General features: G+C 37.6%; 1 protein-coding gene across 17 annotated transcripts in view; it reads right to left on the bottom strand.

The window, feature by feature from the left end:
- CEP112 (centrosomal protein 112) overlaps positions 1-25,418 on the bottom strand; it is a 452,281-nt gene that overhangs the window by 351,614 nt on the left and 75,249 nt on the right. For 13 of the 17 annotated variants that reach the window (XM_070227014.1, XM_070227013.1, XM_070227007.1 and 10 more), the window contains 4 exons: positions 19,845-19,931; positions 17,368-17,467; positions 13,873-13,991; positions 8,120-8,263 (listed from right to left, as the gene is read on the bottom strand). In XM_070227014.1, the coding sequence (XP_070083115.1) occupies positions 8,120-8,263; positions 13,873-13,991; positions 17,368-17,467; positions 19,845-19,931 (450 nt within the window). The remainder of the gene's footprint in view (positions 1-8,119; positions 8,264-13,872; positions 13,992-17,367; positions 17,468-19,844; positions 19,932-25,418) is intronic. The other 4 variants (XM_070227011.1, XM_070227010.1, XM_070227015.1 and 1 more) reach the window with 1 other exon arrangement.

Genomic DNA, 25,418 nt, shown 5'->3' on the forward strand with positions numbered 1-25,418 from the left:
ACTCATTTGTATCCATCAACCAAATTCAACATCTAGCTGCTGCTTAAATAGACTTTCTAGGTGACGTCAGTAACATGGCAGATTGAGCAGTTTTCTTTGTCTCTCCCCCTTCAAACTACAACTAAATGAACATTCATTGATCAATGGAGGATACTCACACAGCACTGCAGGATGCCTGAGAGACCCATGCTGCCATACGTTGGAAGGTGGATGGACTACCCCCGCAGAGAAGGTAGAGACAGGTGAGAGCTCTCTGGCCCCCAGCCAGCCAGTACCCATGAGCGACTCTCTACCGGCTGAGGCATTCACAGCACTGCTGCAGCCCCAAGGGTGGGCGTGTGCATTGGTGTGACTGAGGAAACAGGTGACTACAACCCTGAGCCCCCTGTGATTGCTCTTTGAACCAGTGGGAACATCCACAGTCCCACTGCGGTCCCAGAGAGTGACTTGGGCTCAGACTTGGTAGGGAGGCCCAGCCCACCAAGCACAAAGACTGGGCAACCAGGGAGCAGACAAAGAGCGGCTAGGCGAACTAACCACCAGCCACATTAGTGCACATAGCTCTGCTGCGGCCCTGAGGGGGCAAGTGAGATCCAGCAAGACCACGCAAGTGGGCAGTGACAATCCAGAGTCCCAGCATGATCAATCCTTGGTCCAGGGGGAAAATTCACAGTCCCACAGTGGCCCCAGGGAGAGTCTCAGCTCGGCCCTAGGGGAGAGGTCCCGCCCACCAAACACAATGGCTGGGTGACCTGGGAGAAGATGCAACATGACTGGGCGACCCAACCACCAGCTGCATTAAACACATTGCTCTGCTGCGGCCCCAGTGGGGCAAGTGAGACCCAGTGGGACCAGACGGGGGCAGAACTACAAGTCTGGGCGAACAAGCTCCCAGCTGCCTCAAAAGCCCATAACACTGCTGCAGTCCCTAAGGAGGGAGCATGTCTAGGCAGGTCTCGGAGCAGGCAGCAGCAACCTGAAGCCCCCATGTGATTGCTCCTACAGTTGAAGGCAACCACACAGGGCAACTGTGATCCCAAGGAGTGGCCCAGGCTCGGTCAGAAACAGCTGACAGAGATCAAGGTGGCTGCAAACTACACAGTTCCTGCTCTCTCCCCCTAGTGGCAGCAAGTGGAAGTAGTAATCAAACTCGATCTCTATGCAGAGGCACAAATTCACACCACTAAGCAATATGAAAAAATATATTAAATCTCAAGAACAGAAGGAAAATGACAAGTACCCAGAAAATAATCCCAAAGACACAGAAATCTATAATCTAAATGACAAAGAATTCAAAATAGCTATCATTTGAAAACTCAATGAGTTAAAAGATAATACAGACTGACAAGTCAACGAGTTCAGGAGCTATGTTACAAAAGAGCTTGATCTATAAAGAAGAACCAATCAGAAATGTTGGTGATGAAAAATACAATGGATGAGATTAAGAAAAATCTGGACTCCCTGAACAGTAGGGCTGATAATATAATGGAGGACAGAATTAGCAGTCTCAAGGACAGTAATACGGAAATGCTTCAGATAGAGGAGGAGAGAGAACTAAGACTAAAAAGAAATGAAGAAACCTTCCAAGAAATATCCGACTCAATTAGGAAATGCAACATAAGGATTATAGGTATCCCAGAGGGAGAAGAAAAGGAGAATGTAGCAGATAGCTTATTCAAAGAAATAATAGCCAAGAACTTCCCAAACCTGGGGAGGAAGCTGGAAATTCATGTGACAAAAGCCAATAGATCTCCAACCTTTATCAGTGTAAAAAGATCAATCCCAAGGCATATAGTAGTGAAGAATGTAAAAGTCAATGACAAAGAAAAAATATTAAGGGCAACAATGCAGAAAAACATAACCTACAAAGGAACATCTATCAGGCTGTCAGCAGATTTCTCAGCAGAAATGTTACGGGCTAGGAGAGAGTCAAATGATATATTCAAGATTCTGAAAAACAAAAATTTTCAGCCAAGAATACCCTATCTAGCAAAACTATCCTTCAAATATGATGGAGAAATAACAACTTTCCGAGATAAACAAAAGTTAAGGGAGTTCATCGCCACAAGACCCACCCTACAAGAAATCCTCAGGAAGGCACTCATACCTGGGAAACAAAAAAGGAAAGGGGTTACAAAACCCTGAGCAGTGAGATAAGCAGAAAGACAAAATCAGAAAATTGCAGCTTTCCATCAAAACAGGTTAGCAAATGCTTAAGTATAACATTAAAGATAAAGGGAAGGGAAACGCCAAGAATAAATATAATCTTGTCATTTTAACCCCAAACTCACAACATAAGAAGAAAAAAGATGTGATAATAACAACCTAGAAGGGGAAGAGGAGGGATGAAACTGGCTTAGTCTACGGAAATAAGAGGCTATCAGAAAATGGACTATCTCATCTATGAGATATTTTATACAAACCACACGGTAACCACTAAACAAATAATTAGAGCAGAGACATAAATTACAAATAAGGAGAAAACTAAGAAAACCAGCATAGAAAACTACCTAATTGAACTGGTAGTCTGAAATACACGGGGCAAGAAACAAAGGAAATGCAGGAGAACCAGAAAACGAGTGATAAAATGGCAGCACTAGGTCACCACATTTCAATAATCACTCTAAATGTAAATGGGTTGAATTCTCCAATCGAAAGACACAGAGTGGCAAGATGGATTAAAAAGCAAGACCCAACAATATGCTACCTCCAGGAAACACACCTAAGCCCCAAAGACAAACACAGACTCAGAGTGAAGGGATGGAAGACAATACTCCAAGCTAATAGTGAACAAAAAAAAGCAGGTGTTGCCATACTTATATCAGACAAAGTAGACTTCAAGACAAAGGAGGTACAGAGAGACAAAGGGGGCAGTACATAATGGTAAAAGGGACACTCTACCAAGAAGACATACACTTATAAATATATATGCACCCAATACAGGTGCAGCAAAGTACAAAAAGCAACTATTAACAAAACTAAAAGGAGATATCAACCACAATACAGTAATAGGAGGGGAACTCAACACCCTACTAACACCAATGGATAGATCATCCAGATAGAAAGTCAACAAGGAAATTTCAGAATTAAATGAAAAATTAGACCAGATGGACTTAATAGATATATATAGAACACTCCATCCAAAAACAGCAGGTTACACATTCTTCTCAAGCGTGCATGGAACATTCTCAAGGATAGACCATATAATGGGAAACAAAGCAAGCCTCAATAAATTTACAAGGATTGAAATAATATCAGGCATCTTTTCTGACCATAATGCCTTGAAACTAGAAATCGATTACAAGAAAAAAACTGAGAAAGGGGCAAAGATGTGGAGATTAAACAACATGCTACTGAATGACCAATAGGTCATTGAAGAAATCAAAGGAGAAATCAAATATTATCTGGAGACAAATGAAAATGAAAACACACCATATCAACTCATTTGGGGTGCAGCAAAAGTGTTCCTAAAAGGGAAATTCACTGAAATACAGGCTTACCTCAACAAATAAGAAAAATCTCAAACAAGCAAAATCAAACTACACCTAACAGAACTAGAAAAAGAAGAACAAACAAAGCTCAAAGTCAGTAGAAGGATGGGAAATTATAAAAATTAGAGCAGAAATAAATGAAATTAAAACAAAAAAAGGCAATAGAAAGGATCAATGAAACAAAGAGCTAGTTCTTCAAGAAAATAAACAGGATTGACAAAACCTTAGCCAGGCTCACTAAGAAAAAAAGAGAGAAGACTCAAATAAATAAAATCAGAAATGAAAGAGAAGAAATATCAACAGATACCACAGAAATACAAAAGATTAAAAAAGAATACTATGAAAAATCAGATACCAACGAATTGGACAATCTAGAAGAAATGGATAAATTCTTAGACTCTTACAACCTCCCAAAACTGAATCAAGAAGAAATAGAGAATCTGAATAGACCAATCACAAGGAAAGAGATTGAAACAGTAATCAAAAACCTCCCTAAAAATAAAATTCCAGCACCAGACACCTTCTCTAGAGAATTCTACCAAAAATTCAAAGAAAGTTTAATACCTATCCTTCTCAAACTATTCTAGAAAATCGAGGAAGATGGAGCACTTCTTAACACATTCTACAAGGCCAACATCACCCTGATACCAAAACCAGACAAGGACAACACAAAGAAGGAAAATTACAGGCTAATATCACTGATGAACACAGATGCAAAAATCCTCAACAAAATATCGGCAAACCGAATACGGCAATCCAGTAAAAAGATCATATACACAATATAGTAAAAAGATCCCACGATCAAGTGGGATTTACACCAGGGACACAGGGATGGTTCAACATCCACAAGTCAATCAATGTGATACACCACATTAACAAAATCAGGAACAAAAACCACGTGATCATCTCAACAGATGCAGAGAAAGCATTCAACAGGATCCAACATCCATGTATGATAAAAACTCAATAAAATGGGTATATAAGGAAAGTATCTCAACATAACAAAGGCCATATAGGACAAACCCACAGCCAACATCATACTCAATGGGGAAAAACTGAAAGCCATCCCTCTGAGAACAGGAACAAGACAAGGGTGCCCACTCTCACCACTCTGATTCAACATAGTACTAGAGGTTTTGGCCAGAGCAATTAGGCAAGAAAAAGAAATAAAATGAATCCAAAGAGGCAGTGAAGAAGTGAAACTCTTGCTGTTTGCAGACTACATGATCTTATACATAGAAAACCTTAAAGAATCCATTGTAAAGCTACTAGAAGTAATCAACAATTACAGCAAAGTTGCAGGGTACAAAATCAACTTACATAAATCAGTAGCATTTCTATACTCTAATAACAAACTAACAGAAAGAGAACTCAAGAAGACACTCCCACTCACAATCACAACAAAAAGAATAAAATATCTTGGAATAAATTTTACCAAGGAAGTGAAAGACCTAAACAATGAAAACTACACAACTTTCCTGAAAGAAACTGATGATGACATAAAACAATGGAAAGACATACCATGCACATGGATTGGAAGAAGAAACATAGTTAAAATGTCCATACTACCTAAAGCAATCTATAGACTCAATGCAACACCAATCAGAATCCCAATGACATTCTTCAAAGAAATAGAACAAAGAATCCTAAAATTCATATGGGGCAACAAAAGACCCCGAATTGCTAAAGCAATTCTGAGAAAAAAGAACAAAGCTGGAGGTATCACAATCCCTGACTTCAAAATATACTACAAAGCTATTGTAATCAAAATAGCATGGTACTGGTACAAAAACAGGCACATAGATCAATGGAACAGAACTGAAGGCCCAGAAATAAAACCACACATCGACGGACAGCTAATCTTTGACAAAGGAGCTAAGAACGTATAACGGAGAAAGGAAAGTCTCTTCAACAAATGGTGTTGGGAAAATTGGACACCACATGTAAAATGATTAAAATAGACCATTCCCTTACACCATTCACAAAAATAAACTCAAAATGGATCAAAGACTTAAAGGTAAGATCTGAAACCACAAGACTTCTAGAAGAAAATATAGGCAGTACACTCTTTGACAGCAGTCTTAAAAGGATCTTTTTGGACACCATGTCTCCTTGGACAAGGGAAATAATAGAAAGAATAAACAAGTGGGACTTCATCAGACTAAAGAGCTTCTTCAAGCCAAGGAAAAACAGGATTGAAACAAAAAGACAACCCACCAATTGGGAAAAAATGTTTGCAGATCATATATCTGACATATATTCTCTCCATAATATACAAAGAACTCAAAAACTCAACAACAAAAAACTCAAACAACCTGATCAAAAACTGGACAGGGGATATGAATGGACATTTCTCCAAAGAAGATATAAAGATGGCCAATTGCTCATCATTACTGATCATCAAGGAAATGCAAATCAAAACTACACTAAGATATCACCTTACACCCGTTAGAATGGCTATAATAACCAGGACAAAAAATAAGAAATGTTGGAGAGGTTGTGGAGAAAAAGGAACCCTCATACACTGCTGGTGGGAATGCAAACTGGTGCAGCCACTATGGAAAACAGTATGGAGATTTCTCAAAAAACTAAAAATAGAACTACCATACGATCCAGCCATCCCACTACTGGGTATCTATCCAAAGAACTTGAAATCAGCAATTCAAAGAGACTCATGCACCCCTATGTTCATTGCAGCATTAGTCACAATAGCCAAGACATGGAAGCAACCTAAGTGCCCATCAACTGATGACTGGATAAAGAAGATATGGCATATATATATGATAGAATACTATTCAGCCATAAAAAATGACAAAATCATCCCATTCACAACAACATGGATAGACCTGGAGGGTACTATGTTAAGCAAAATAAGCCAGATAGAGAAAGACAAACTCTGTATGATTCTACTCATACGTGGAAGATAAACAAACACATAAAGAGAACAGGTTAGTGGTTACCGGGGGAAGGGGGGGCCGTAAAGGGTGAAGGGGCACTCCTATAAGATGACTGACAATTAATAATGTACAACTGAAATTCACAATGCTGTAAACTATCATAACTTCAATTAGAAATTTTTTTAATAATACACTGCCTAGCAATCCGTGTGCTGAAGCACCACTTGCACCCCCTCTTCCAGAGGTGACCAGTGCCGACAAGTCCTGAGCCTCTAGAAGACCAATGGTATAATTCAGTTTACCTCTTAGATTTTTTCACTGCTGATTTCGGGTTTGCTTTCTAGAACTGGCTAGGTCAGTTTCAACTCATCCATCACCTTTCCATCTCCAGAATTTTAACGCTCTACTGTTCTCTTTGTCCTTCTGGGTTTACGCTTTTTTCTTTAGCCCTTACCTCTCATTTTTGTAGGAGGGAATGGAGGCCAAAACTGTGTTCAACCTGTCATCTTTAAGCAAATTTCATTAACTTCTTGAACTGAGTCTTTCTTTTCTCATTTATATGTCTCTGTTGATTATTATTCTTGTATGTTACATTTTCGATTACCAATTATCTATTAAGCACTTACTATGTAACTTAATGTATGTATATTAATTTATTTAATGTTTCCAACAACATATATTAATTACACTGTATTACTGTTACCCTATCCGACAGATGAGGAAGATTAACATTTGAAGAGCTTACATGGCACTCAAGCTGTTAAGGAGCTGGGATTTGAACCCAAGACCCTAAAGCCCAGGTTCCAAATCACTGTGGATCCTGCTTCCTGCTTCTTTAACCCTGTGAGATAGGGCCTAGAGCTGCTCCAGGGGTCTCTAAGATATGTGTTGGTAACAACTCTCGTTCAAATTCTTTGGACCAAGCCAGGCTGGCCTGGGCAGGCCATTAGTGGTAAATGAGGACGGGGGTCATAACTGGGATACAGGGCTCTACCGTTCTATGAAGTCACATACATGAGGACCTAGACTGATGAAGTGCACTTGTATCAGATGTGAGGAGCCCTGGTCCTCACATTAGCTACATACAGAATTGTTCCAGACTTACGCATCTGAGGAAGTCAGTTGAGCTTCTAAAAAGCTGGAGACATTCACCCCCTGAGACCTATCCTCTGCAGCTAGGTGCTCACCGAGGAGGCTCTTTAGGGCATCCTCTATGGCTCCCTGGAGAAAGTCACTGGTTTCTCCGCTATGCAGCCTGACTATGGGGACCTCCTGTTGCATCCTTTCAGGAAGGGAACTTTTGGGGTCTGCCCATGTGATGTAGAGTGCTCACATCACTACGATCTCCACATTTCATTCCCTTCAAAGTAGCATTAAATATTTTCAGAAAAACAATCAAGTTTTCAGTTAAAAAGAATTTTTAAAAAACAGAAAGAAAGAAAAGAAATTATCTCTGGACTGAAAGTCAATAAAAAAAGAAGGAAGATTTGTAAAGGCTTCTGAGTTATTAAAAAAAAAAGTAGCATCAAACAATTCAGAGTAAAATCCTACAACAAACTTCAAGGGACTGTCCATTGTCACACATAAATCTGCATCAAGAAGGAAAGTAAACTGTTTTCTTTGAATTCCATAATACTTATTTATGCACTGCACACATCAGGGAAGCATGGGGACGTGGAGAGTAAGAAGATAGTTTCTAAAAATGGCAAAAAAAGGAAAAAAATGACTTACTGTGGACTGTGTTTGTGCCATGTATTCACCCTCCATTTTATTCAGACGGACATTTGTGTCCTCAAGCAATTCCTGAATATTTTCAGTGTGCCGCTTTTGAAGATCAAACTTCTCCTTTTCCATTTCTGCTACAGCATTGTGGAGCTACACAGGGAAAGCAAGCATTGGCTCTTTCACTACCATGGAATAGACTTTCAGTTCATAGAAGAAAATTTTTTTCTCTATTTTTTTCTCTATATTTCTCTATTTATTTATGCAGTGAACTGACCAAGAAAAGATATTCAAAGTAAAGCTATCACGTGAAGAGGATGATTAAGCAACAGTTTTTTTCTTTACTTTCCTGAATTGAAATTTCAATGGATGAACAAATATTAAAGGGAATTATCTGCCTTGGGTAGAAACAGTAATAAATCAGACAGATAATACAAGGCATGCCTCAGCTACACATCACTAGTATGAGCCTGAAATCAAAAAACAAAAATATTTATAATATTGTTATTGATTTGGAATATTATCATACTATCTGTATTTTAATCTTATTTGCATGAAATTTTACGAGTAATGCTAAAAAATGCTTTCTCCTTCACTCTAACCTCCAACAAGAAACTATGTCTACCCATTCCATAATCCATACAAAAGTGGACACAAAGATGCCATTTGTAAACAAACAGAAAAAGAGTTCTCTGAGGAGAACTGTATACTATACGTCCTCATGTACCCAGGTCTTTCTTTATAAAGATCATTTATTCACTGTTTAAATAGATGAAGCTCTAAAATATCTATGTAACTAAGATAAAGAAAACAAAGTTCACTGGACAGCTTCCAAGGGGAGTTGGAAATCTGCGCTCCCAGCCTTGCAGGCACTCCCTCAGTTATCTTAATGGAAGTGGAATTCTGAGTCTAACTCCCATCCCTGCACCCAACACCAGCTCACACAGTAGGCAGGGAGGGCAGGAGTCCAAAACGATATATTTCATTTCCCATCCATGAATAGGAGCGACAAAGATATGACATACACATATAAACTCTTGATTAGGAAGATATTGGAGGAACAGGGAAAACCCTGAGACATGGTGAAAACTAGAGGCAGAATGTCGGCAACAATTACGCTAATTATTGGTGAGAGTACCAAGACTTTGCTTCTAGTTTCTAGCTGAATAGAAAGAGTGAGGATGGCTCAATAACAGCCATTCAGAAGATCCTTGAGTTTCACAAATTTAACACATGCAGTTTTGACTATTTGTAAGTGGTCCTCCAAATCCCTAATGTGTTGTGTTGTATTTTTCCCAAAGCATACATTTTCCTTTTTTTTTTTTTTTTTTTTTTGAGGAAGATTAGCCCTGGGCTAACATCTGCCACCAATCCTCCTCTTTTTGCTGAGGAAGACCAGCCCTGAGCTAACATTTGTGCCCATCTTCCTCTACTTTATATGTGGGACACCTACCACAGAATGGCTCGCCAAGCGATGCCATGTCCGCACCCGGGATCCAAACCAGTGAACCCCAGGGCCGCTGAAGCGGAACGTGCGCACTTAACCACTGCGCCACCGGGCCAGCCCCACATACATTTTAAACTAGTGTTATGTTTAGTATTCAAAAGTCAGTCGACTTAGCTGGTACATGAACACTGGCAAGCCCACAGCACCTAAATTTCAGGGCTACTTCGTAGCTGTCAACTGGCATGCATAGCAACTCTGATAAAGGGATCTAAAGGACTCACTTAGAATTCTGTGGTTATACTTATGCTGTAAGGGTTTCTTCATGTTTATGGTCTTCCAAAGATCCTAGGACATATATCTGCTGAATGTCAAAAATCTACCGTATTTAGTAGCCCATTAATACATAGTGATTTCTCAGGTGCATCCCACAATTGCTTTATAAAGGGACTGTGCCTGTAGAAGTTAGAGGGGTGTCTGTAAGTCAGACTGAGTCATTTAAAACTCATCCGGGGCATTTACAGTTGATACTACAAGGTGAACATGACACTGACAAAAACAAATATGTTATAACTTTGCTAATTTGTTTGAGAATCAAATAGATGTAATCTGACTGGAGACAATTAATACTTATGTATTCATCCAACCAATTTTATTAGTATTTACGGTGTACCAGGCACAATTTATCACTAAGAGCTTTCCTAAACCTGGCAATGATCGGACCCAGTCACTCGGTCTGGAGGCTTTAAAGGGCAAACATCCTCTGGGGGATAAAATGTTTTAGCAGCAAATATTATTAGGCATGCTCAAAGTACAAGCCTTGCTAGGGTTTATTAAACCATAAGGAAGCCATCATGGCCCCGATAATTAGAGGATCTATAAATGCTCAAGGAAATTTTTTAGTCACGGTTTGGCAATGGGTACAGGGGACGTAAAAGGCCGTCCCAGCATCCTATATATTGGCCTTTAGCATGGACATATGACCATGTGATTGCCTCATGCCAGAGGAGACCCACAGGAACCAGGAATCTGTCCAAATGAAAGGAAAAATATTGTAAAAGCCCACAGGTTAATGGTGAAGCCACTTTGGAAAATAGTTTGGCAGTTTCTTGAAATGTGAAATATAGAATTACCATATAACCCAGAAATTCCACTCCTGGGTATATACCTGTGAAATAATAGAAAATACATATATTGGTCTTTGCCCGTGGTTCCTGGCACAGAGCTCCTAAACTCTTGTAATTTCCTAAGTGATAAGAGCACTAGGAGCACCTATTGTTCTAGTATTTGGTCTTTGACTCTGACACAGAGCTCCTAATTTCCTGAGTGACAGGAGTGTCTTTCGTTTAATGAGGAGACTCTTGGTGAGCTCCTGCACAGCTGCAGGATGGGAGCTGGTCACCAGAAAAATCAAGCCATGATCAGAAGCTTGGAACTTTCAGCCCCACTCACCATCTTCTGGGAAGGGGAGAGGAGCTGAAGATTGAGTTTATGACCGACCATGCCTAGGTAATGAAGCCTCCATAAAAATCCCAAAAGTATGGGGTTCAGAGAGCTTCCAGGTTGGTGAATACATGGAGGTGCTGTGAGAGTGGAGAGTCCCAGAGGGCACGGAGGCTCCACGCCCCTTCCAACACACCTTGCCCTGTGTATCTCTTTAGCTACTGTTCATCTGTATCTTCTTTTATTTCCTTTAAAACAGTAAATGTAAATTTTTCCTTAAGTTCTGTGAGCCATTCTAGTAATTCATAGAACCCAAAGAGGGTTTCGTGGGAACTCCTATTTATAGTCACTTGATCAGAAGTACTTTAACAACCTAAGATTTTCAAGTGATGTCTGAAGTAGAGGCAGTCTTGTGAGATTGAGCCCTTAACTTGTGCTATCTGATGCTAACTCCAGGTACATAGTGTCAAAATTCAATTGAATTATAGGACATACAGCTGGTGTTGAAGAGAACTGCTTGATGTGTGGAAAACCCACACATCTGGTGTCAGAAGTATTATGAGTGTGTGAGTAAAGGAAAACACAGGCAGTGGTTTTCCCTATACAAGAGCCAAGAGAAATGAAAACGTATGTCCACAGAAAAACTTGTATGCACATTTTTAAAGCAGCATTATTCATGATATCCAAAAAGTGAAATCAACTCAAATGTCCGTCAACTGATGAATGGATAAAGAAAATGAGGTATATGAATATGATGCAGTATTACTCAGCCATAACACTGACTGAACTATTGACTCATGCTACGACTTGGATGAAACTTAAAAACAGCATGGGAAGTGAAAGAAGCCAGTCACAAAATGCCACATATTGTATGATTCTATAGGCAAAACTATAGAGACAGAAAGTGGATTCATGGTTGCAAGAGGCTGAGGGAAACAGAAATGGGGAGTGACTGCCACTGGGTACAAGGTTTCTTTCTGAGGTGACAGAAATGTCCTGGAAATTGTACAGTGGTGATGGGTGCAGAACTTTGCGAATATACTGAAAATCACTGAGTGGTACACTTTAAGAGGGAGAATTTTAAGGTATATGAATCACAACTCAATTTTTTTAAGACCCACAGATTTGAAGTAGCCTGGTAAGTCAAAAAACTGGAAGAAGTTTCGTTCTGCTTGTACAAAGTACAGAAGGTAAGTAGGATTGTGACAAGAAGTGAAGCTTGAAAGATCACCAGAATCTTGCTCATGAAGAACCTTCTAAATCTAAGGGCAACTGGAAACCCCTGGAGTGATTTAAACACGGTGAGGAAAACCAGGCTTGTGTTTTAGAGAGACCGTCAATTTGGCTGTATTCTGGGCATGGCCTGAAGAGGGGCAGAGAGTCCAGTTACAGTATATGTAGGCAAGAGACAACGGTCTCCTGAACCAGGAAGGGACAATGGTGAATCAATCCCAAAGAAGTAGAATGAACAGAACGTGGCAAGTGATTAGACGTGAGAGGTGAGGCAAAAGAGTCTCTGAGCAGCTGGGTAGACAGCAACACCACAGGGAACAGGGAATAGACAAGACGTACACAGACACATACACCACATCACCCTGTCCACAGAGATACTTAACAGTTTTTGAATGAATGCATAAATCACAAAGTAAATCTATCATCTGCCTTTCAGTACCTTTTGGTACCTATCCTGCTTACAGCAGGTTTGAATCTCTCCCCAGATCTTCACGCAGCTGTACTGCACAGAAAGACCTTCAGCCACGTTTGCAGTGTTTACACACCCACTCGTTATTGTGTACCTGTAAGAAAGATCTACTAATCCAGTGGAAGGAGTAAGAGCTATCCTTGTACATGTAGAAGGCAGAAGACTTTTCTCCTCAAACACCTAACAATTTGAACTGGGACATAAGGAACCAGGGAATTCAGACAGAGGGAGGAAGGGGGCCTGCCATGTACACAATGTATGGCAGCAAGCACAAAAATATGCCATATTTATAGCAAAGATAAAACCAAAATGCGAGAAAGAGAAAAACCACATAAAGTGACAATATAAAACTAGAAAAGCGTTAACTCTACCTATCTTACTATATCTGCTGGGCACTCTCCAGACTGGCGCTGAAGCTACCATCACCGGGATGTATTTCAGACCAACACCATCTGCACGGGAAGGCATTTCCACCTTCTGGTAAAATATTTCATACCCAGACTAACTGAGAGAATATCAGTATGAGTTAACTGAAGATCTTTATAATCGAATACTTCAAAAGAAGTAACACGCTTATTTCTTTTAAACGCATATTGTGATTTGAACTAACAGCTGAGGGCTCCCAAGTGAAAATATTATACAACTATGTGAGACGCGCTCATGAGTATTTTTATCACATTATTCTTGGCACTGCTAAATTATATGAAAATATTTTTATTAACTAAATTAAATGCTCCTCCAAGAATAACCATCCACTACTGATTCTGTTTACATCAAAAACAAGCTTATACTATAAATATTGTGCTATCTGAAATTTCAGGAAAGAAATGACCCAATGGCCTAAATCCAAAATTTAAAAGCTTCAATTTCCAAAAATTATCCTACTGCTATTTCCCTACTAAAATTGCTTAAAATCTATTTGCTACGACAGAAAATTCGGACCATGAGTTAAATTCAAGAATTAGTCAATAGTAAGTTTTCTAAATGAAAACCGACTTCTAGAGGAAAATATCCCAAAATATAAACAGTAGCTATTTCTAGATAGTCTAGAATTTTAACTTATTTTTTCACACTTTTCTGTATATTCTGTGAACACCCATTATTTTTATAATTAAATGTTACATTGACACATAAACCTTTATGCCTATTACTATTTTATTTTATGTAGCTTACCTTTTTTTCCCAATCATTATTCAGAGATTCTGTACTTTGTTCACATATCTTTTTGAGCTCTGCAATCTGGTTTTCTTTAGTCTCTCTGATAACTTGACAGTCACGTATAAGGGTCTGAACTGTCAAAAATGATGAAAACACAGTTAAACCAATTCTAGCTACCACATAACAGTTTGATGACAAAAAATATAGTGTGCCAGTTAATAAATAATTCCATTTTTCTCCAAGTCCTCTCAATCAATTCTCTCTTCTAAAGTTACTTTTATTCTTTCCTCTCTTTTTCTCCAGGGTTTCTACCACTACAGCCTTGGTTGAATTCAGCATCACTCAGCCCCTAGACAATTTTAACAGTGTGCTGGGTTCAGCATCACTTCCCTCCAGTGGGGTCTTCCATTGCATTAAAGAGGCCTTTCCATAAAGACACTTGCACCCCTGTGTTCATTGTGGCATTATACACAATAGCCAAGACATGGAAGCAACCTAGGTGCCCATCAAGAGACGAATGGATAAAGAAGACGTGGTATTTATACACGATGGACTACTACTCAGCCATAAGAAATGACAAAATCCGGCCATTTGTGACAACATGGATGGACCTTGAGGGTATTATGCTGAGTGAAATAAGTCAGAGGGAGAAAGTCAAATACCATATGATCTCACTCATAAGTAGAAGATAAAAACGACAAAAAAAAAAACAACACATAGCATTGGAGATTGGACTGGTGGTTACCATTGGGGAAGGGAAGAGTGGGGAGGGCAAAAGGGGTGATTAGGCTCATATGTGAGGGGATGCACTATAATTAGTGTTCGGGTGGTGAACATAATGTAATGCCCACAGAATTAGAAATATGATGTACATCCGAAAAAAATAAAAATTTTAAAAAAATAAATAAAGAGGCCTTTCTACAGTGCAAATCCAGTAATGTTCCTCCCAAACTTAAAATCAATCTTCAGTCTCCTTCACCAAAAGATAAAGGCCAAAAACCTCTAACACGGAAAACAGCTCCTCAGAATCTGACTGCTTTCTGGCCATATCTATTGTCGCTTCCATATTTTTAAACTTCTAAACACACCAACCCATCTGCAGATTCCTGAGGCTGTATGCTTTCATATATCACTGCCTAAATATGATCATTTATCTACCTGGAATGCCCTTCCCTCCCTTGTCGAACAACTCCTACTCATTCTTAGTGTCCATTCAACTATCACCCTCTTTATGAACCACTCATCAACTAGATTCCTCCTCTTGCAGAGGCAGAAACTCCACTTTGTTCCCAGAGAACCTCATACATTTCTCCATTAAATCCCTTACTACATTATGTGTTATAACAGTTTACTTGCCTATTTCCTGAGGAGAAAGATTTTTCAACTCTTTATATACACGGCATAACACTGCCACATAGGCAAGTATTCAAAAAGATGTGTACTGAATAAATAGATAAAGGATCCCATCAATTCAATGTATTGTTGCTCCTAGATACATTAAAATTGTTGCCAAGGTTTATGTCACTGAAACAAAATATGCTTTAAATTATACAAAATATTTCCCTTGTAAATCCACTTAAATTTTTATCTTCTTTTTAAACATGAATTAATCTGTCACTGATTTAAGTGAAAATTTGTTTAATACATTCATGTCATCTGAATGGTAAAATAAATTCAGCTGTATGTTTGTTTGAATGTAGTATTTTCTTGGCTTACTGAATATGTTCTTATTCACTTACTTCAAGATAGCAGAATTTTCATAAATATTTACACAGAAATTTCTTTTACTCATATCTCAACTATGCAACAAATAAGGGGAGGAGAAGAATCCAAGTTAACCTAATATTAGTCTTTAGCATTTACAACATTTCACTTCACAAATACAAAATTAAAACTAAGAGTAGTTTGCAATTCAAAAAGCCTTAAGAAATATTATTGTTAAACCTTAGACATATTTAAATTGCCTGGTTTGAATCAGAGTAAGAAATGAAAATCTAGAAATAAACTTAACATATATTTTTAGTCACTGATATTTGGAGAAAGAACCTGAACAAATTTCTAATTACTTTCACCAACATTTAAGCCTGGAAAAAACCTAAAAATATCTATTTCACTAGTTAACTTATATATGTAACTGCCACCCTAAATTTCAAAGGCATTACCATTCTCTCAGACACTCAGGTTTGGTGGTTTGGGAAAGAGCCAGTATGTTCCATATGGAAATCTGAAACGAAAACCTCCCCCCCTCCTCTTACTCACCATTTATATCTTATCATTCACCAAATCCTTCAGAACTTCTTCAGTTCCATTCTCACTACTCCCACTGCCATCATTCAGATATTCTAAGGCCTTATTATCTTACACGCAAATTACAGAAGCATGGAAGCATAACTTCCTTGAGTTGGAAGGGACTTTATATATTATTTATTCCAACCTCATCATTTTATAATAAGCCAAGGCCTAAAGACTTCCTGATGTCACCTAGCAGACATTGAATAGCAGGGCTGGGATTAGACCCTAAGTTTTCTAATAAGTGCAATGCTCTCTCTCTCTCTCTCTGACTCCATTCTGCCTCTCACTATTAAATGCACTGGGAATTGGCCTCACCACATTTGGCATACCCAGGCTACTCCCCCTAAAACATCAGGTCCTAAAACTCACCTCCCAAAAATCTTCTCTGACTCCCCAGCATCTACAGGATAAACTTGAAACTTCTAAATCTGAAATTCAAGGTCATGCTTAAGTCATGCCAACTCACCTATCTTAATTTTTTCCAATCTGCCTCTTAGTGTATAGGATATCCATTCCGGTTAAATGGTTTTACAGCATCCTTCCCACAACTTACCAATACCAGCAGTCCCATTCCTGTACTTGGAACTCTTCTCTCCAACTAATCAAATCTTACAAAACTTTTAAAGTTCTTTTCTCCAAAAAATGTTTTCAACACTCTCCCTAATGACTGCCTGTAGCATTTCAATGTTTTGACCTATAATCATAGTCAATTTAACACTTGATTACATGCTTCCTTTTCCTTCGTAATGAAAGTGTAAATGGGGAATACTATTTGAATGTTTGTTCTGTCAATCACAATAGCAGCATACTATAAGGCATCAAGTAGATATTTACTGTAATGAATCTTATTAGACCAAGAGGAGTGATTTCCCTAGACTTCCCTATGAAAGCCAGTAAGTCCTAATTCTCTGACTGACCTATGACAGCTGCAGCCCAATGAGGGAGAGAGTCTTGAAGAGGGAGTAACAGTGACACTCTCCCAACTCCTTAACAAAACTAACAACCTCTGCCACCACCACCACCCAGCCACCCCTACTCGCACATACACAGTCTTCCCACAGTCACGTGGAAGCCCACATAAACACATCCACTGATGGAAACCCACATAAACATTCCCACCTCATACTACAAAAAGTCAGAAATAAAATTTCACATTATTCAACCTCTAAAATCAAATGGAAATGTTATTAAAAGATTTATTTAACAATATAACATCACCTTTCTTTTCAAGTTTTCTAATAGTCTCCTCCATTTCATTTTGTTTCTTCTTGTACAAAGTTTTCAATTCTTCTATTTCATTATTCTTTCTCTCTAAAATCTGCAAATAAATGTAAATGTTTTAGTATATTGTTTTACATATAGAACACATAACTTCTTAAATGAGCACAATATTTCCTGTTAAGTCTACCTCAGCTAATCCCATAAATGGTTTCCCAAAAAGATGTAAAAGTTAAATTTTAGTGCATTGAGGAAATTTTAAATATACTAGAATAACTGATTACTGAAAGAACTATGTTATCTGCTTTGAATTTTCATGCATCAATTTTTAAGGAGATTATAAATAATAAATTAGGTGATTCCCTAAAATATAATTCAAATATTAAACTGTCATAAAGTAGCAGAGAGAAGCCATCAGAAACTTGACATGTTGGTATAGTACAATTCACCTCCCCACTGCAGTGGAATAGAACATCTTCAGACGAGCGTATCCCTGAATCCTCCCACTAGTGTCCTTCCATCATTTTCACGCACAATAGGAAGAATGCCCATATACGTGGGAAGATGAGATATAATAGGCTTCTTTTACATCTAGCCCTGCTACTGTGAATCAGAAAAATCAGCTCAAAATATGTCAGAAATTCCATGAATATTTTACATCATTATATTGTGTCAGAAATCTTAAAATGAATCATTTAATAAAATTTAATCATGATTATACACTTCTAAATACATCTACACTCAAAAAAACTAAAGAAATAACCAAAATTTAGGAAAGCTAGCAAACAAGAAAAAAATGTGCTAACCAAGGAGAAAAAAGAAAACAAAGTTAAAGTAGGAAAAAGAACATCCACTTTTCTTATAAGGGTTGAGGTATATTTTCTATATACCCAAATTCAGTTTAAAAAATAAGTTATTTACCAATGTCTAACCAACTTTTTCTTAGTGCTTTTATTACAAGAATTTTATTTACCTTTCATTGTTTCAGTCTCACCTCTAAGAATGATTGATAAATAAGAAAAGGAGCTAGTTTGATGACCCCAATGTCCACAAAGAAGCAAAAAGGAAAAGAAAGTATGCAAATAGATAAAACACTCTAAATTTTATTCCTCTCCAATTCCTGACACTTTGAAAATGCCAAACAAGCCACAAACTGATGAATATACTTTCCAAATCCGGCATAAGGTCAAGGATTATATTTTACCTGGCATTTCAAACTAGTTGCATTATTTTTTTTCCATGCAGAATTTATTTAAAAAGATAAATTTCTGGAAAGGATTTTATTATTAAATGTTCTTCTTAATGGACATACCAAGAAGCCTATTTCAAACTCTATGACCATGATTTTTCCAAATATATTTTTATATCTATTTATCTTATACATCATTATCTTATACATTAATAGATTCTATTTCATTTGGATATATATTATATTATATTGAAATTATATTACTGAATCTCTGACATATTTATGATAGAGAACAGTTTTTATCTAACCAATTTAAGCTAAGGTAAAATGCTAGTAAGAGCAGAAATATTTGCCCTTGAAATGTGAATGGGAAAGAGGAAAGGAGAAGGAAAAGGATTAAGCAGTTTTTCTCTTTCTAATTTTCAATCAATAGTTTCCATCTTGTTGCCTTGAAAGAAGATGAGTCAAATATGCACCTGACTAACATTAATACAGGTTCCACTTTTAAGAAAGCTTGGATATGTGATGCTGTGGCCTCCACTCCCTGCCACCATCTGTCATTCAGTTTTGTGAGGCAGAATCATAGGCTTAGTTTTGAAACAGGAAATGTCAAGTTTCTATTGGGATCAACCTTTACGTAATATATATCACTAAATTTTTTAAATCAATACTAAAATATAGTATCAATTCAAATTCCACGTAGGATAACCATAAATTGATGATTTTTGCTTTGCCTATTTAAAAGAAAAATAAATTTTATTTAAAAACACAAACCGAAACATTAGAAGGGATAAATCCCAATTACTGAAAATAGAAGTCTACAATGTCAGTGCTAGCATTACAATGCATGCACACTATACCAAACAGAACTAAATCCAAGAGCATCTTTTTAAATTAAAAAGGAAATTTTAATTGCCAGAAAACTGAAAGAATATTAGACCAAAACAAACTCTGCTATTTATAGTTGATGTCTTATTTCAGCTTTTATGAAAGGTAATGACAGAATGCAGATAAAGGACTTTAAGAAGGCCAGCCTTCAAACAATAGATGAAGAAGAACGAAAAGGTAATGTAAACTATAAGGATTTACATAAACACCTCTGTTTAGCAAATGAAGCTTAAAGATCAACTTTTGCTGGGATATTAATTTAGCAAATTCCATTTATAACACAGACCATCATGAGTACATAAATAAGCGAATGGATGGGTGAGTGGATGGATGGATGGGTGATGACAAGAATATTCCAAATATTCAATAATAATAGAAGAATAAACGGGATATACGCTACCTTCTGAACATCAGCATCATGCTTCTGTTGCAGTTTAAGCTTCTCCTCATGATATTTAGCTTCCATCATTTTTGTTTTCATGTCCAACTTCAAGGAAAAGATTTTAAAGCTGTTATTAAATTTACTTAGCCCTACACAATTAAATTAAAATAACTCCTTAGCTGAAAGAGAGTATCATTTTCCACTTTCACCTTATAGCACTGGTCTAGCAATCACATTACATATACTAATATGTTGGTTACATTCGTTGACCACTTCCAAGCTAAATAAAAGTCTTTCAAATAAATTTCACTTGATAGCAAAAGTGAGTCTACTAAACACAGATTTATCAGTTATCTCCACCTCACCCCACGCCCTAAAAAAGTTATTTTAAAGTGATATTTCACTAAATCCACTCAGTACATAAGCTTTTGTTTATTATTTACTTAAGTCTCTATTCAACATTTTCACTTTTTGCTCTTCTCATATCTACATGCTCATTTAAAAATATTCTTATTTTCCTACATACCTAAATACAACAATTTAGAATGAATGTCCATAAGTATAACATATTACTGATAAATGCACATCTCTCAATAGATTTTCCACTTCTCCCTCCTGGAATCATAGACCCCGACAACCTCCAGGTAGCGACTTTATCTCCTTTGACCATCATTAGTAACTCTTATCCTCCTCAAACCAACACCTATTGCATCAGTGTCCTGAGCAAAGCCAGCAAAAATGTAACCAATACTCGTTGATAATAAAATGAGTACATCTTAGAATTAAAAGAACAGTAGTGACAGTTTTCAAAAAGAACAACATAAAATTGATTATCTCATATGTGAAAGTATGTGACCACCTGATTCCTTACTATCTGAAAGAACATGGACATTGGAGTCTGACAGCTCATTTCTAACTTTAATTCTAATCTCACTATGTTTTAACTGTTGAAACTTCAGGCAAGTTATCATTTTGAGATTCTATTTCTTCTGCTGCTAATTAAGATTAATTACCCTTACCTCAATGAGTTGTGAAATCTGTATTCAACGATATAATTTAAGTAACCACATTCAGTACAATGCTTGGCAGAAAGCAGGTATACAAAAAATATCAGTCTACAATATTCAGGAAAATTTTCTTTTAAAATATTAGAAATGTACTGTCAAAACTTTTTCTTGAAAATTTTTGAAATATACTTTGTTTTTCAATTACTGCTTCAAAAAAATAATAAATTTGAATTAAAATAAACATGCATAGGGGCTGGCCCAATTTCTTACTGGTTAAGTTCACGCGCTCCAGTTAGCCCAGGGTTCACAGGTTTGGAGCCCAGGCTGGACCTATGCGCCATTCATTAAGCCACGCTGTGGTGGTGTCCCACACACAAAATAGAGGAAGACTGGCACAGATGTTAGCTCAAGGACAATCTTCCTCAAGCAAAAAGAGGAAGATTGGCAACAGATGTTAGCTCAGGGCCAATCTTCCTCACAAAATAAATAAATAAACATGCATGATCAAATCAACATATCAAATTTAAATTTAAAAAATTTATAAACAAAAGTTAACATAACAGATTCATGCCTTTTAAACATTATGAGTGATGGGGAGGGAAGCAGTCATCCATTTATTATACAAAAGGAAAAAAATTCTCAACGTTTCCGTTCTCTGTCTCTAAATCACATGATACTTCTTCCTCATTTTAGAAGAAAGGTTGCTGATCTAAGTCCATGTGAAAGTCCTTAATAGACACATTTTGGGGCTCTATTAAAAAGGAATCAAACTCAAAAGGCAATATAAGCAAACTGGGTAGATATAGAAGACAGTTCATTGCCATATCTTTCCAAAACATCTTTGAGAGAACTTGTCATACCCTCAGCTTCTGAGAGTCAGCCCTGAATACCATGTGACTGCTGTCATAATCCAACCCACCACCTCCCACCTGCTCCAGCTCAATCTCAGTTGGCCAGTTTAGGAATAAACACCTAACACATACTTAAGCAATCCATTAGCTAGAGAATAACCATTCAGACGCTCTTTCTCAAGAATCTGAACTAAGACAGCAAGTTAGCTACTTTGAGGAGCAAACCCAAGTTCTAGAGGGGCAGCAACCAAGAGAAGGCAGGTGAATCCACTGCAGAGAAGAGTGCAAAGCAAATACGCAAACATAGCAAAGACTAGAAACCACACGGCATCTGACACATGAAGTAATCAGCTCAGGCTCTGAGAGTCTCCATGACACTAGGCTTACCTGACTTCGAAAGGATTTCTGTGTTTCTTTCCACAGGATCTTGATGGATCTCTTGCAACCAAAGAGATTTATCTAAATTTTATTTTTATGGTGCACCTTTTTTACTTCAGTATAACACTAAACTTAAAGAAAAGCCACAATAATAGTACAAAGAGCTCCCATATACCCTTTACCCAGATTCACCAATTGTTTGTTTTGCCTCATGTGCTTTACCATTTTATATCTATATCTACATACAGATATACATAGAAACTGTTTTCTGAGCCATTTGTGAGAAAGTTAGAGACATCATGCCTCTTTATCCCTAAAAACTTCAGTATATATTTCCTTAAAACAAAGACACTGTCTTTCATAACCACAGCAGTTATCAAACTCAGGAAATGTAAAATTACACAATTATAATATCTAATGCACAGTCCATAGTCATGTATTACCAGTTATCACAATAATGCCATTTATAGCTATTTTTTTCCGCAATCCAGGCTCCAGTTCAGGATCATGCACTGTTATAGCAACTACATCTCCTTTAATCTGGAACAGCCTTTCTTTGTGTTTCTTGATGCTGACATTTTTGAAGAGTATCGCCAGTTACTGACTGTCCCTAAATTTGGATTTGTCAGATGTTTCCTCATGATTAGACTTACTAGATCTTCGCAAGAATGACACTAAAGTAACGTTTTGTCCTTTTTCATTCCACCTTATTAGGAGGAGGTTGTTTGTCCCAATATTGCCAATGTAAGGTTTGACAACTTGGCTAAGATAGTGAATAGCAAGTTCTTATAGGGTATCATTAAAAAGAAAGTTTCTCTACTGCTATCCTTAAAAAAAAAACAGGAGTATCTTTTCTCTGGAAACTCTTACCTTGACACCACAGAATAGCTCTATATTTCTGCCCTGCACTCTAGGGCATGATTCATGATAAATCATCAGGATTAGAATAAAGAAACAATATTATTAGCCTAGTACATAAAAACAATATGCCATACAAGAAATAGATACAAATATAAATATAGATATGTATACATATGTGTATATCTATATAAACATACCCATATGTATATACAAAAGACAGTAAACAGCCTAACAATTTAGTTTAACACAAAAGGCTGAAATTGAAAGACTGAATGTAACACTTCTAATTTGTTTGACTTCCAAATAATTCTGACTCCAAACAAGATTTAAGTTTTCTTGAATTGGGCTCAGAATATACATCATCAATTTCAAACTTAAGAAGCATGGAGACCTACTCCATGCTATAATGGAGTGACTAGTACTGAACTCGCCTCCCACTGTTAACGACTATAAAATGGGAAAAAATATATTAGGTAACTATTCTCAGGTACTAGAAAACAGGCAGTGTGATGCTGTCATCCTCAGAAGCTGAACCCCACAATCGTTCTGGCTCTCTGCATGAGCACAACCACTGGAGTCCAAGTAGAACCCCACAGCCCTACTGAACTAGGAAGGCAGAGATCAGATTTAGGGCAGCTGAAGAAGCTGGAATCTTAAGCACAGGGCATTTGAGAAGTGGGAAGTGCCCAGCAGGGTCCCCTGCCAGGCCCTGACTATGGGCTGAAATGTATGTGCACTTGGTGCGGTGGGTGTGTGCACCGGGTAGTGCTTTGGGTGAATAACAAAGCATGACTGCGACAAAGTAAAAGATATACAGATACTACAGACTAAACAGTGCTGGGAGACACTAAAGGCCTGGCCCAACCAGAGTGGAGACACCTTTCTAACAACTTGGGGACATCTGGGCATCCAGCTGAATCACCATAAAAGCCACATGTTAGGCCTACCCTAAACCTTCCAAACAAGGCCTAAAAGCAGCCTTTAAAAGATCCTCAGAAGATACAGAGTTTGCAAATTGGATCCCACTATGTTGGAGGAGTCAAGGAAATCTCTTTGGCTTTGCACACATTTGCCTTAATAGAATATAAAACCAAGTCTACACAGATTAAAAGTAATTGACCAATAATTGAACAGCCTACAAGAACAAAAGAAATCACTATTCTATGGAGGAAGATAACAGAATCCAGAAGTCTCTACAATGAATCATCCACAATGTCCTTTATACAGAAATTAATAAACATTCAAAAGGAATAGGCAAGAATAAATAAGTAAAAGGGGTTAATAAGACCCAGAATGAACCTATTTAGCCCACAAGACTTTAAAGCAGTTTTTTTTTGTTTTTTTTTGTTTTTTTATTAATGTTATGATAGATTACAACCTTGTGAGATTTCAGTTGTACATTTTTGTTAGTCATGTTGTGGGTACACCACTTCCCCCTCCGTACCCTCCCCCCACCCCCCCTTTTCCCTGGTAACCACCGATCAGATCTCCTTATCAATATGCTAATTTCCACCTATGAGTGGAGTCACATAGAGTTCGTCTTTCTCTGACTGACTTATTTCGCTTAACATAATGCCCTCGAGGTCCATCCACATTGTTGTGAATGGGCCAATTTCGTCTTTTTTTATGGCTGAGTAGTATTCCATTGTGTATATATACCACATCTTCTTTATCCAATCATCAGTTTCTGGGCATGTAGGCTGGTTCCACGTCTTGGCTATTGTAAATAATGCCGCGATGAACATAGGGCTGCAACGGACTCTTGAGATATCTGATATCAGGTTCTTAGGATAGATACCCAGTAATGGGATGGCTGGGTCATAGGGTATTTCTATTTTTAACTTTTTGAGAAATCTCCATACTGTTTTCCATAGTGGCTGTACCAGTTTGCATTCCCACCAACAGTGTATGAGGGTTCCTCTTTCTCCACAACCTCTCCAACATTTGTCGTTCTTGGTTTTGGATGTTTTTGCCAATCTAACGGGGGTAAGGTGATATCTTAGTGTAGTTTTGATTTGCATTTCCCTGATGATTAGCGATGATGAACATCTTTTCATGTGTCTATTGGCCATATTCATATCTTCTTTTGAGAAATGTCTGTTCATGTCCTCTGCCCATTTTTTGATCGGGTTGTTTGTTTTTTTGTTGTTAAGCAGTGTGAGTTCTTTGTATATTATGGAGATTAACCCTTTGTCGGATAAGTGGCTTGTAAATATTTTTTCCCAATTAGTGAGCTGTTTTTTTGTTTCAATCCTGTTTTCCCTTGCCTTGAAGAAGCTCTTTAGTCTGATGAAGTCCCATTTGTTTATTCTTTCTATTGTTTCCCTCAACTGAGGAGTTACAGTGTCCGAAAAGATTCTTTTGAAACTGATGTCAAAGAGTGTACTGCCTATATTCTCTTCCAAAAGACTTATTGTCTCAGGCCTAATCTTTAGGTCTTTGATCCATTTTGAGTTTATTTTGGTGTGTGGTGAAAAAGAATGGTCAATTTTCAA

Source organism: Equus caballus, chromosome 11 (assembly GCF_041296265.1).
Source record: "Equus caballus isolate H_3958 breed thoroughbred chromosome 11, TB-T2T, whole genome shotgun sequence".
In the NCBI taxonomy this organism is placed as follows: Eukaryota; Metazoa; Chordata; class Mammalia; order Perissodactyla; family Equidae; genus Equus; species Equus caballus.